Source organism: Gymnogyps californianus, chromosome 21 (genome assembly GCF_018139145.2).
Source record: "Gymnogyps californianus isolate 813 chromosome 21, ASM1813914v2, whole genome shotgun sequence".
Taxonomy (NCBI): Eukaryota; Metazoa; Chordata; class Aves; order Accipitriformes; family Cathartidae; genus Gymnogyps; species Gymnogyps californianus.
Window position 1 is genome coordinate 8,106,289 of NC_059491.1, and position 12,522 is coordinate 8,118,810.

General features: G+C 48.6%; 1 protein-coding gene across 2 annotated transcripts in view; it reads left to right on the forward strand.

Annotated features, from left to right (window-relative positions):
* Positions 1-12,522, forward strand: part of FBXO42 (F-box protein 42) — a 49,415-nt gene that overhangs the window by 20,520 nt on the left and 16,373 nt on the right. For both annotated transcript variants that reach the window (XM_050909616.1, XM_050909615.1), the window contains exon 4: positions 5,228-5,362. In XM_050909616.1, the coding sequence (XP_050765573.1) occupies positions 5,228-5,362 (135 nt within the window). The remainder of the gene's footprint in view (positions 1-5,227; positions 5,363-12,522) is intronic.

Sequence of the window (12,522 nt, forward strand, 5' to 3'; positions counted from 1 at the left end):
CATTATGTCTTCTATCAGTTCTGAAGGGAGTAATAGAAAAACTGTTAGATAAGGAATAATTAATGGAAGTTACCGTCCCTCATGGGGAGGGAGCATTTGGCAAGGTCTTTGATCAGACAAGTGATAACAAACTTTATGGATGGGCTGTAGGTTTTCTGAAGGATTTGATTGAAGCTGCAGAACATCATACAATATCAGTGATGCTCTTTTTTAGATACATGCAGGAAGAAATACTTCATGCATCGGTTTTTGAGCTGAACACCAGGTATAATGTTTGCAGTAGTCATCTAATTCTTTTTTAGCCCTAACGTGTGAGCCTACAAATATCATAGCAGGGCGATGACTCATGTGGTTAAATAACTGGCCGCAATCAGAAAGCGATGTCAGAAGGCGCAGGAATGCAGAAACGGAAAAGCAGCAGAGGAATGCCGACCGTTGTGCCAGAAATATTGATCCTTTGATGGAAGAGTGACTAATTTTAAATACTGGTTATTTTTTTTTCCGTGCAGTCTGGGGAGCATGGCACCGACGTGGTGACTAATTAAAGCAATTTCGTGGGTTTACCCTGAGAGGCAAGGGAGAGGTAAAAGCTGGAATGTTGTTTGTTTTACAGGATGGGCTGCTTTGCTACCAGAGCTACAGCTCTTCGTATCGCCCAGCTTTGCTCAATATATCACTGCCTTTTGGCTGCAGAGTCCCTGCACTGCAAGGAGCAGGAAAATAGTATTTTAGAGAATAAGGAGATAATGTGGGATTCTTTTTTTTTATTTATTTATTTATTTTCCACCACCCCCCTCGAAGATGTGGAGAGCTGGGCTTTCTGAGGTCTGGTGCATTTTTATCGTGCCGCAACTTGCGGCGTAGTTGGTGTAAACATCTATGCCAGCCAGCAGGACCGGGCGCTTTTATCTGCAGCCCTCCCTCCTCGGCGCCTCCATCCTGCCGGCTCTCCTGCCAAGCGTGGTTGGGTGCGGAGAGGTTACCTCCAAAACCCAGCCCCGCGTTGGAGGAATCGGTGCCAGCAGCTCAACGTACGATGCTTGCAGCATCGGCTTGGCAGGGTCCTCCCGGGAGCGCCGACACTAAGGGCTGTCAGCCTTTTAGCCGCAAAGCTGCGGTGCTGTTTTCGGCCGAGGGCCGTGTAGCAATGGGATTTCAATAGCCAAGCTGACTTTCCCCTCTCCCCCCTTCTCTCCGATGGGGAATACGACCTTTGAACTTGGATGGGTTGCTTTATTTGATGTACTCGAAGTTTAGAAAGTCAGTGCCCTTTAATTGTCGCAAAGGGCATGTGCTTTGCATTCAGTTTTCCCTTCCTAGTTGATCTTTATTTCAGTTATCTCGCGCTCCGGGTGAAAGTCTCTGATGCTTTGTAGTGCAGCACAGAGGGGAAAGGGGAACGCGTTCCAAACAAGCTGGCTCTGTGGTCTGTTTGGGTATCAGTGTCTTCAAACATCAGAAATATTTATTTTCTTCGTTTCCAGTTACAAAGATATGCCGTCTCTGCAATACTGAAACTCTGGGGGACACTGAATTTTGCTGGCACTTTAAAAAAAAAAAACCAAAACAAAAAAACCCCTAAAAATCCATCCAGTGTTTTCCACCCAAAAAAGAGCTAAAGGCACCAGGGAGTCGCACCCTCCTCCCCTGATTTATTCTACACCTTTGCAAGGCTGGTATAAACTGGAGTTTTCACTTGCACTTTTTTTTTCCTAATTTTTTTTCCCCCCCCCCAGACTGATCTGTCTTCCTCAGCTTCAGAAGCTTTAAATGGCTTGCTAAGAAGAAGTAGGAAAGCACAGTTTAAATTATTTTGGTCTAGGATTAAAATACATGCCATGGGGACGTCATGGTGCCTGTCTGGCTGGCCTGGTTTTTAAATCCAAATAGAGGAGAAGAATGCTGCCACCTCCCCTCAAAAATAATAAATGAGCTGTGCTGTTGTGTGAAAGCTGTGCTTGCCAAGGGTTTGGCGTGGGGAGGAGGTAAGAGGCACTCGACCTGTCATGGTTTAGGTTGCGATTAGATTTCTAAGGAGACTAAACCTTTCAAGAAAGGTCAAGTAGAAAAACCGCAGCATTGCTTTGCACCAGGTTTTAATTGTACATACTTAGGGTGCAAAGCGCTGGCTGGTGCCTTCCTGGGTGCAGCCTACAAGGGGTCTTACCGTGTAAAAATGACACAGGGCCGAATCTTAAGAAGTAGGTAAAGCTATAAAACTGCTTTTAATCATTATTTCTTCCGCGATCCCATCCCAGGTAAATCCACTACACCACTAGTTGTATATCCTCCACCCCAGACAGAGCTCCGAAGCGATATGCTGTGGCGTATAGGTGTGTATTGTATTAGTTTGGCAAGATGTGGGTCGAGATGAAGACAGTTCGGTTGCGCGTAAGGACGTCACGTGGATGCACACGGGGGAGAGCTGGGTGGTCTCGCCCTACGAGCACATCCCATGTCTCTAGCTCCTCCGTTCCCGCTGTGTGGTCAGCAAAGTGGCCCGGACTTGTCTACTAAAAGCCAAGGGCATGAGGGCTGCTGGCTTTTCAATAGGGGATCTGCATGACAAGCCCCAGGTCAGACAATGGGACCCTCGGCAAAGGCCACCGGGCGTCATCGCATCCCCCGCTGAGCCACGGTATTGTCTGCGGGCGCTTGAATGCACCGGTTTACGGTGTTGCGATTCATTCGGAGCGGCGAGATGAATATCGCTGGCGTATGTATGGGTGGGCTGCGTTAAAGAGCTCCTTCACGCTGGAAGTGCATACCTCCAGCCTGCAAAATCAGGGCTGCGGGGTTGGATCATTGGAAACCAGGGACGTGCTTGTACTGGTCTAGAGCAAAGCTGGAAGCAGGGACTTCTCGTGGGGATTTGCTCTGAATCGTTTTCTCTTGCTACCAAAAGTAGGTTATCAGCCTTTCACTCCAGTGCTCCTTTTTTAGGCTTTTTTTTCTTCTATCTTCTTGCTGCTGTTTCAAAAAGAAAAAAAGCCTTTATGTCTGTACAAGCTCCAGAGTCATCCTATGTCCCGTCAGGTCGGCTCATCTGAATCTATTTTTATTTTTTAACTGGTGAACAGCTGTGTACGACATGTGATGGAGAGAGAGGGAAGGACCGGTGCAACTTGCACCCCTGCCATGCATCTACCTCCGCTTTTGCTTCAGCACAGAATAAATCTTGGTGCTTTTTATCAAAGCCGCTGTACTCGCCTGCTAATCTTTCATCTTGTCGCTTCCCTTGTGCTGGTCATTTACGACGGCACGTGGTCCTCAACCTGGCGATGCCTGGCGGAGGGGCTCCTGCATAATCACCAGTGCTCCTCACCTCCGTCTCAGACCCAGGGCCAGATGCTGCCCTGTGCCGTGGGCTGCCCGCCTGAACTTTGACTTTTCCTCTTGCTTTTCCTGTTGGGCAATATATCGCTTGTCATCGCGAGGGCGATGACTCCTATTCCCCTTGCTGGTACCCTTCAGTGTTCCCAGAGCATAAAACACTGCGGCTTTCTACTGCGTGCTGGCATATGTGTGCGCGGATATGATTTACTGTGGTTTCTCCCCCCTCTAGACTTGGTAATAAACGTTTCAAGAATCGTTGGGGAGGCCTTGCTCACGTTGAGAGTGCTGATATTAGATTTTTATGACTCTTTTTTTTTTTTGAGGGCACTTGTGTATGAAGTTGGGCTTTACAGAGAGACGCTTCGGGTCTGAGTGGGATTCAGGCAGCGAGTCCTCTTTGAGACGAGTGCCGGTGCTCCCCTGGCTGCTGCTAAGGGACTGCACGCAGGATTTAGTGTTTTGGGACCGTCCGTATGTGCGCTGCTGAATTCCTGGTGTCTGGAGACCATTAAATATGTCCCAGGAGATGTAGTAACAAACAGAGCAACACCTCGACAGACAGATCGAGGCTTCAGAAACAAGCTTGCCCTTCTTGCCAGCCATACTGTACGCTTTTTACCAAAGCTCTGGGGGAAGAAAGGGAAGAATTTTACAGAAAATGCAAGAATTGAGATTTTTTCAGGCTGCGTTGGGTCACGGGAGGGTTGAATTTCAAACATGTTGCCATCGCGCACAGGTCAGCGGAGCAGGCAGCACCCAGCCGATCGGAAGGTGCGGATGCGGAAGAACCTGCTGCCCGATCACCCAGACCAGCCCGGGAGCTGAAGTCACCTTCACTCCTCGATCCTTGGCTAGCAAGCTTAGGAGCTGGTGTGAGTTTGTCTATCAAAGCTGCCGCCGAAGGATGAGCTTGCTCTTCCAGCGTCTCCATCGGGCGCTTGTCCCGCTTCCCCTGAGTTAGGCCAGACGTGGAAGAGATGCCGCTGCCTTGCAGGGGCCTCAAGACCATGGAGGGCGAGGAGTCGTCGTACGAAGTCAACGGGTCTCGTTGCGTTTGAGGAGGGAAATGCAGAAACTGGGAAATCTTCTTTGTAATTGCAGGGGTTTAACTTTCTGAACACGTTTGAATCTTGCTCATCCTCCAAGGCAGATAAGCTGAGCTGAGCAAGTCCTCTCTGCTCTATCTTATGTTTCATTTACTTCTTGTCAGAGGTGCCTGGGTACCACGGGACGCTAACTGCCAAAGGCAGATGCTTTCCTTCTTTTTTTTTTTTTTTTTTTCCCTTCCTCTGCAGAGTCTGGTTTGGAGCCAAAAGCTCTTTATTTCCCTGGGTATCTTTGAGGGGTTGTCAAGTGTCGTGTTCCCTCCCCGTTCCTCATCTCACTGCCTAATCCTTTCCCATAAGGAGCAAAGGCAATACTCACATAAGATGCGTGTGTTTCAGTGGTGCTTTTCTATGATGAGATAGGGTGAAATTCTGTCAGCTTTGCAAAAAGAGAATAAGCGACCAGATCTCGGTACACAGGCCAGTTTCTTAGTTTAATTTGGCAACCCTATAAACCATACGAACTAGCTTAGAGAAGGTAAGTGTGCTGAGTGCGTTAATCGTAGCTAATCTAATTAAGTGCAAGCTTCTAAGGCAGCTTTCTTTGCGCTTTCAGGAGCAGCTCTGCTTGAGGGCATAATCGTCTCAGAAGGTTCTTGCTGGAGGTTTACACTGGTCAGGGATACCCCTAAGCTGGCCCGTGGTTTTATTGACGTCGGGGCAGCCTGTCTGCTTTTTCTCCCGTCCGAAACGCGGGGGGGGGGGAAAGAAAATGATCTTTTATTTTCACCCAAAAACGCAAAGGTCAGAGAATTGGCTAATCTGTGTGTTTGCTTTTTTTCTAGGCGCGTGTTACTATGACGCTAACCAGTCGATGTACGTGTTTGGTGGCTGCACGCAGAGCAGTTGTAACGCTGCCTTCAACGACCTCTGGAGACTTGACCTCAACAGCAAGGAGTGGATCCGGCCCCTGGCATCAGGTGAGAGGTGGCAGATGTGCAATTCACCCACCACTTTATCAAAACTTACCTCGTCCCCAGGGCTGGCTGGTCTGATTCTGTATTTCCCTGTGCGTTTTATCATTATCTGACTTATTTTCAGGTTATATCCTCTTTTTTTTTTTTTTTTGCCGCAGACTATGCCTATCCTCATGCCTGCAGCACCGCGCTGGGTTGTTTCTCTTTGTCTGGAGCAGCTGCTCGGTGCTGGCTTGTGCCACGCAGGATGAGTGACGCTTACCTGCGGCCACAAGAGCCTGTGTTGATAAGAGTCGTTGTCCCAAAGCTGAGATTTTTTTTTTTTTTTTTAATAACTTCGGTAGTTGCCACTCCAGGTATTTTGAGGAGTGGAGGAGACATGCCCGTGCGGGCTGCCCACAGCAGCCGGGAGAGCGTGGGAAAACAGGTACATTCCTGCAGTCCATGCGCTCTGAGCAGGGCAGGAAAATGCCATAAATGATTTCCCACACTGGTTTTTGTACTCAAAATGTCACACACGGCACCCTTGTTTTCCATGTATTTCTGAATTTGACTAAAATAACTTTGACAAAGGCAGAAGAATTGGGGGAAGCTCTGGGGGGGTCAAGGTAATCAGTATTAAGCTAGCCATTTCAGCAAAAGCTTTACATTTAGCGAAGAGTAGGAAGAAGAAAAGGAGCTCAGCAGCCACGAAGCACTCCTTGCTGATTTGTCTGCTTGGGTGCAGACTCCCTCAGACCCTGCTTCATGTGCTCCAAGTATTGTGGATTACTCAGTTAATTGTTTAACGTCATATTTTCTTGTCTGACACTTTTTTTTCTTATATGAAGTCCTCCAAAATCCAGATGTTTCTGTGTACTGGTGTTATCTGGGAATTGGTCAGATGTCACTTTGAAACGTTAACACGTAACTTGGTGCTTGATGACCGCTCGCTGGATATCAGTCTACACAGCTCTTAATATTTTGATTTGATTTTTGCGTCTGCACGTCCACTGTATGATACCTACAGGTGAGAATTAAGCAGTCACGGACTTAAAATGGAGGAAGAAAACAAACGACAGCCTACATGTATGTGGAAACGGGCTCTCGCTCTTCCTCCTTCCCTCTGCTCAAGGGTGGAGAAGGGGCCAGGGGTAGCATAAACAGGATACCGGGCGATGCAGACCTCTGCTCTGACCCAGGACATCTATTCTTGCAGCCCAGCGAGTTCTTCCGTCAGATTGAATGCGGGGCACGACTCGCAGTCGCGTTAACGAGTCCAGCCGCCGGCACCCAGCTCTGCTCAGTCACTCTCTTGGTATTTCGCAAAGTCAAATTCCCACTGCCTTACTAACAAATAACACTTTTAAAAGAACGAGTCCTGTGGGAATATGTGTCAGAGTTAAGTCCCATGGGAAGATCCCCCGAGGAAATATTTCTGCATGCTGTCATGAGCGCGTGTAGCAAGATGGGATCGCAACTGAAACTTCAGGCAGTCTCACCGAACAGAGAGCGCTCTTGTTCCTCCGTCTTCAGAGGAGATGAGTCACCCCGCGCTTGTGCTGGTGGTAGTTTCTTACACATAGCTGCTGCTTTTCTTTTTTTTTTTTTTTGGGTGCCCTTAACCAGAGGGTTGGCACCCGCCGCCTGGGAAAGAATAGTGACTGGAGGGGGCAAAAGCAGAAGAGCTTTGAAACTTGGGAGTCAGATGTAAATAAGGCAGGATGGATTTTTTTTTTTTTAAAGAAGAGCTGACGTGGATTGATTAACGCTCGCTGTGTGTGCAGCCTAGTTCCTCGTGGAGTTTGAGGAGGAGTGCTCACACCTGGCCCTACAGACTCTGTAGGGTAGGTCGTGCTCCAGAATAAGACAGGCGGCTTTTCCACAAGGCCAGTTCTTGCTCGGAAAGGTTTGATCGCGCTCTACTTGTGCCCTCATGAAGCATGGGCATCTTATCTAATGAGACCTGGGTAGGGCTACCTAAAGGGAACGGGAGCGTGGTGCTGGGGCCACGCTAAATGCCTTGGACACGGCTCGGGTGAGCTGAAACAACTTCATCCCTTTCCCCTCTCTGAAGGGCTTTTCCAGGAGAAAACACCCTTTTTTGTTGTTGTTTGTTCATACCTTTTTTTGTTTGGGTTTTCTTACTTGCAGGCATTAGATGACATCAGAGCTGGATAATTCATCTCCAGCCTGAGCTGCTGCACTTCGTCTAGAAGTAAATATTTAGCCTTCAAAGAAATAATTGGCCCATGTTTCTTTAGTCTCGGAGACGGAGGAGGGAGATAATTGCTTCAAAAAACCCTAATTTTTGAGGTTTCAAAGTATTTTTTGCCTTAGATCTAAAACAATGGCATCGACTTTCTACTTAGTAGGCTGGAGCAGAACAAGAGAGTTAATGCCTAGCTTTTATGTAGCGCTTTTTACTGGTGGGGCTTAATGCCCTACAAAGGAGGGTGTAAGGCAGCAGGATCTCTATTTTAGGAACGTGAACAGGAATGCCTCTCAACTCTTTCTCCCTCAAGCTCTTCTGGCCACTTTGGAGCTACTTTCCACCTCCTTCACTCCCACATATGAGTCTTGATGGAGCAGGAGGGGAATAATAATTAACGGCCCGTATTATGTGGGAAGCCTGCAATGTTATCCCAGGGTAGGTGGTCCCTGGGAGGCAGGTGCCTTTCTCCATGTGTTGGGGATGCTTTCTTTGCTTTTATTTGCATAATTAATCTGGGCACTTCTTTGACTTTTAGCCTATCTGCACAGAGGAGAACCTGATGGAGGACTGGAGGTGGTTTACGCTGGAGTCTGTTTATCCAGCTAGAGGCAAGGGTTCGTCTCGACTCCTCTGTAACTCAAGCTGCAGCACGCCGCTCTTGCAGCGAGGGCGCAGGCAGGATGACTTCGGCGGCGATAGTCTTCTGGTCCTCCCCAGAAACAAGCTCTTGTGCAGCTGAAACGGTCAGGAAAGAAACCAAAACCCATTTGAAACGGAGATTCCCAAGACTTAATGCAATGGGTAATGCAGGAGCTGCAGGGTTTCCCGTGGTGAGGGCTTTGGTGTGGGGTTACTGACGCCTGGAGTTGGCTAACCCAGGATTCGGCCCTGGATCTGCCGCGCTGGTGGCAGGGAAGGTTTGTCCTGTTTCCATGCAGGTCTGTGAAACACTTTTGATGAGATCCCTTCCATCTCTGTGCGCTGAAAACTGCTGGCAGGTCCTGGGAGAGGCTGCCTCAGCCATCAGCACTGACCCAGGCCCTTTACCGTCATCTGTGTCTCGTGTTTGTGTCATCCTCAGGCTGCAGGGGATAATTTATAGGCAGAATTGAGAGCGTATCCCCAGGCAGTTATCCTTCTGGCCTGCCTGTGCTATTTCAGACTGTGTTTCTGCAGACTTTCTCCCTTCCTGTATTTGTTAGTTTATATTCCTCAGGAGCCCTGCACTTGGCCTCTGTCTGCCAGAACCGTACACTAAACTGGGAAATACCTTTTTTTTTTTATTTAAATTGGAGAGAAGAATGCCAGTAGTTTTGCCCGTGCTTCCGGGGGCTTACGGGACAGAGGTGGAAAGCTTTTCTTTTTAAAACCGAGCCTTTTACTGTGCTTATAAAGTAAGGAATGACGATATAAAGACCAGGTCTTTGCAGGGAGAGGAACACTAGCTGAAGTCCTACAGGATCTGCGTGTCCTCCCTGTGGTTTCTGCTTTATCGTCCTCGGTCAAGTGTGATCCCCCCCTTTGCTACCATCTTCCCTACAGCTACCTGGGAAGGCAAGAGAGCTGGAAAGACCCCGGTCCCCCCCCTCGAGGCAGCGTGTTTTCTCACTGCCGGGCTGTGATATCCCACTCTGATATCAGGGGAGTTCAGGAGACTTGCGGCTCCGCTTTTCCTGTTTGCTGCGAAAAGGCTTGCCGTGCAGCCGGCCCCGCGTCCACCCTTCCGCCGGGGGAGTAAAGCTCCTCAGGACTTGTTTCCTGGTGTTTTTGTCTCCCTGCAGTCATGCTGCATTCATTTTTGCTGGGGAGATGGGAAAGCTTCTCATCTCTTTCTCAAGATTTCAGGATAAAAACAGGCTTGGAGGCAAAACTCGTTCATCGGATGCTCTGATCCTCTCTGTCCGTGTTCACGGTGTCAAGATGTAGCCACATCAGAGCAGCTGATCCTTCCTGCTTTAGCCTGAAAACGAGTAGAGACCTTCAGCCTGAAGTTTGCACTTAAAACCTCCTGGGTAGCCTTAACACGATGCAGTAAGTGTGCAAAAAAACCCTCTCCCGCGTCGGTTCCTCTTGGCTCTGTTCTTCCCCCAGATCCTCTCCGTGCTTTGAGTGGGAGCTGCTGGAGTTTGAGGATCGGGTTTCCCCTTGTGAGCTGAGGGGAAGGTGCCTTTGATGGTGTTGTGTCAACAAAACTTCAGGGCCCGAAGGAGGTAGGGGAGACTCTGCTGTCACCTGCCCGAGGTGGTTGTATCAGATGTGGTCCCCGTGCGGTGGGAGGCTCTCTTGGCTGAAAGAGAAACCTGCCCGTTAGTCGTCGAGCGCAAGCGGAGCGGTTTGCCCTTGACAAAGCTGTGCAAAAACCTTGCCCCGAGCAGAAAAAAAAAAAAAAAGCCCTGTTTTCATCATCTCCTTCTAGAAAACAGTGGCAAGTTTTCAAAACAGTTGGTGAAGTTTCATAACGCTGGTCCCGATCCGGAGTGAGCTTCCTTGTTCGAGGCCTCCTCGGCGATGTCAGCTTTGTGGAGCTGAAAGGAGACATGAACCACAGTGAAGGACTGGAGTTTCCAAGGAAGGGACACGGTCGTGCAGCTGAGATCCAGCAGACATCCAGCCCTCTGCATCCGCAAACTGGTGTGACGCCTTCGTGCATGGTGTAAATCACTTGTAGGACTCGTGGCTGCAGGGCAGTCCAAAGGATCGGTGGGGTTTCTAAAGAGTAAACAGTTGTTAGAGTAGTGAAAAGCATCTCACATCTGGATTTAAAACCCACTGTGTCTGAAGATCTCCTGAGATTGTGCAGACTGTTCAGTCCTTGGTTGTATTTTGTCTTCTTTTTTTCTGAATAGCAGTAACCAGCTGAGACTTGTTACTGAAATACTCTGCCCTGACCCCGTATTGCAATTCTTCTGTTCCCATTGCAGAGTGACTCGCCTCGTGGTAACGTAGCAAGCAATCTAAGGCACATCCTTGCTTTGGGGATTAAAAAAAAAAAAAAAAAAACAACCCACAAAATCCTGACCTGACTGTGCCGGTAGCCTCTCTAGAGCAGCATTTCTCAGTCTGTGGACTGCTGCCGGTCCCCGAGACACCGTTTGCGAGATGTTTCTTAACAAAACAAACACATTCCCACGTACGCAAGGAAGGAAACCAGGAGAAGCAGGTTTTGAAAATAAACTGTCAAAATTTAGCCCAACTCATTTCCACTTACAGCCCTTGAGGGGAGGGCTGCAAAATGGTCTTCGTGTACCCGTGTGTTTCTGAACTCGGTGCGGTGCTGAACGGCCCTTTTTAATTGAAGGCACACCTAACTTTTTAATAAAAACTTGGGATCACCTTGAGCACATTGAAGCCGTGTCGTAGCTGCTGGCCTCCTGGGAATCAAAAGGAGTGAAAAGCTGATACCTGGCACAGAATACCGTCTCTAATTATGACTGCAGCTGCTGGCTGCGGGTGTCTGATGCTTCAAAGTAGAACAGGTTAATGAAACGGATGGAAATCCCTCGCAATATGTACAGTGGCTTTCTGCTGTCGTAGTATTGAGTGCAGCCTGGAAGAGAGGAAAGCTTTTCTCCCGCTCTTTTCCTGATGGGGTTTGTTTCTTCCTCATTGCCCTTTGAGTTGAGTAGCAGTAGGGTGTATTTCTGCCTTCGCAGAGCTAAAACTTTCCGTGTTATCATCGGAAAAAATCCCTGACTTTCCCACCACGGTCAAAATGCTCTTTGAGCCCTCAAGCCCAGAGTGACTTGACCCCATCTGCCTTAATTCTGGTGAGTCTGCTGCCTGACCAGAGCTTGCTTATCACGCAGCTAATTTCTGCCCTTCTGAAACAAAACCACAAGTTTCTGGGCTTCGTTCGATGCCATCCTTCGGGACGGACGCTGTCGCAGCACGGGTTGCTTGGAATTGCTTTCTCCGATTTAAATATATTGAGTTTTTTTCCCCCCCTCTCTGGGCTCACAGGTTTACAAGGAGATGAGTAACCACCTCTGCAAAGTGGTAGTAGCCTTTGACAGCCGTATCCTCCAGCCCGGTGTTGTCCTGGCGGGCTGGGAATGACAAGGAGCACTGAAGGATGAAGCCTTTCTGAAATTTAAGCTGCGGTGCAGAAATAAAAAGGCAAAGTACATCTTTTGAAGAAGAATCCTGGTAACTAGAGAAATCTAGCTGGCGGTACATGTAGAAATGCTGCAAAGCACAGCACACGGAGGTCGTCCCGTTGCAGGTACGCCGGGCAGTAGCCTGCTGCTCCCAGGTGAAAACTGCGTCTGTGCAAACCTTAAACAATTCATATTGCAAAACACAACGTTGCAGGGAGTGGGAGCTGGGTTTGCTGCGTTTGGAAATGGCAAGCTACGCCCTGCTCTCAGAAGGAAGCAACATCCTTAAATATAGAGTTTAAACTTCATTACCGCTCTTCCAGAGAGCGAGCCCAGAGCTTGTTTGGCCGGCTCTGAGCTGCGGTTCTGCGGAGCCCGGGTGTTTCTCGGTGCCTTTTGGTCCCTTGGTTAGTCTGTGTGAGGCAGACAGGATGCTAATTTGTTCCTTTCTTCACTTGGGTGGTTTTGAAAAATGTCTCTAATGAAATTTGTGTTATTAAATAGGAAATATTTCAAGGACAAGAGATGAAAAATCAGCAGGTGAAGGTTTGTTTTTTTTTTTTTTCCAAAAGCTGTGACACCTCAGTGGGAAAGCACTGCTTGTGCGTGGAGGGCTGGTTTCCAGGAGATTAATCCATTGCTGTTTGGGTTCAATAGGATTGCTCTGCGGTGGTGATTAGATGCCTAATCTGAGTGGGTTCAGGTTTACAACACGCATCTACCCTCCCTTTGGTTTGCCAGGCCCTGTCCTCCTCTGTTCTCCTGGCCTCTCTGGCTGTTTGCATTTAACCTCTGAAAGCTTTTTGTCGTCTGGATCCGTTGTCTTCCGAATCGCGCTCATCCAGCATCGCTTGTTGTGTGCGGGGTAGCTC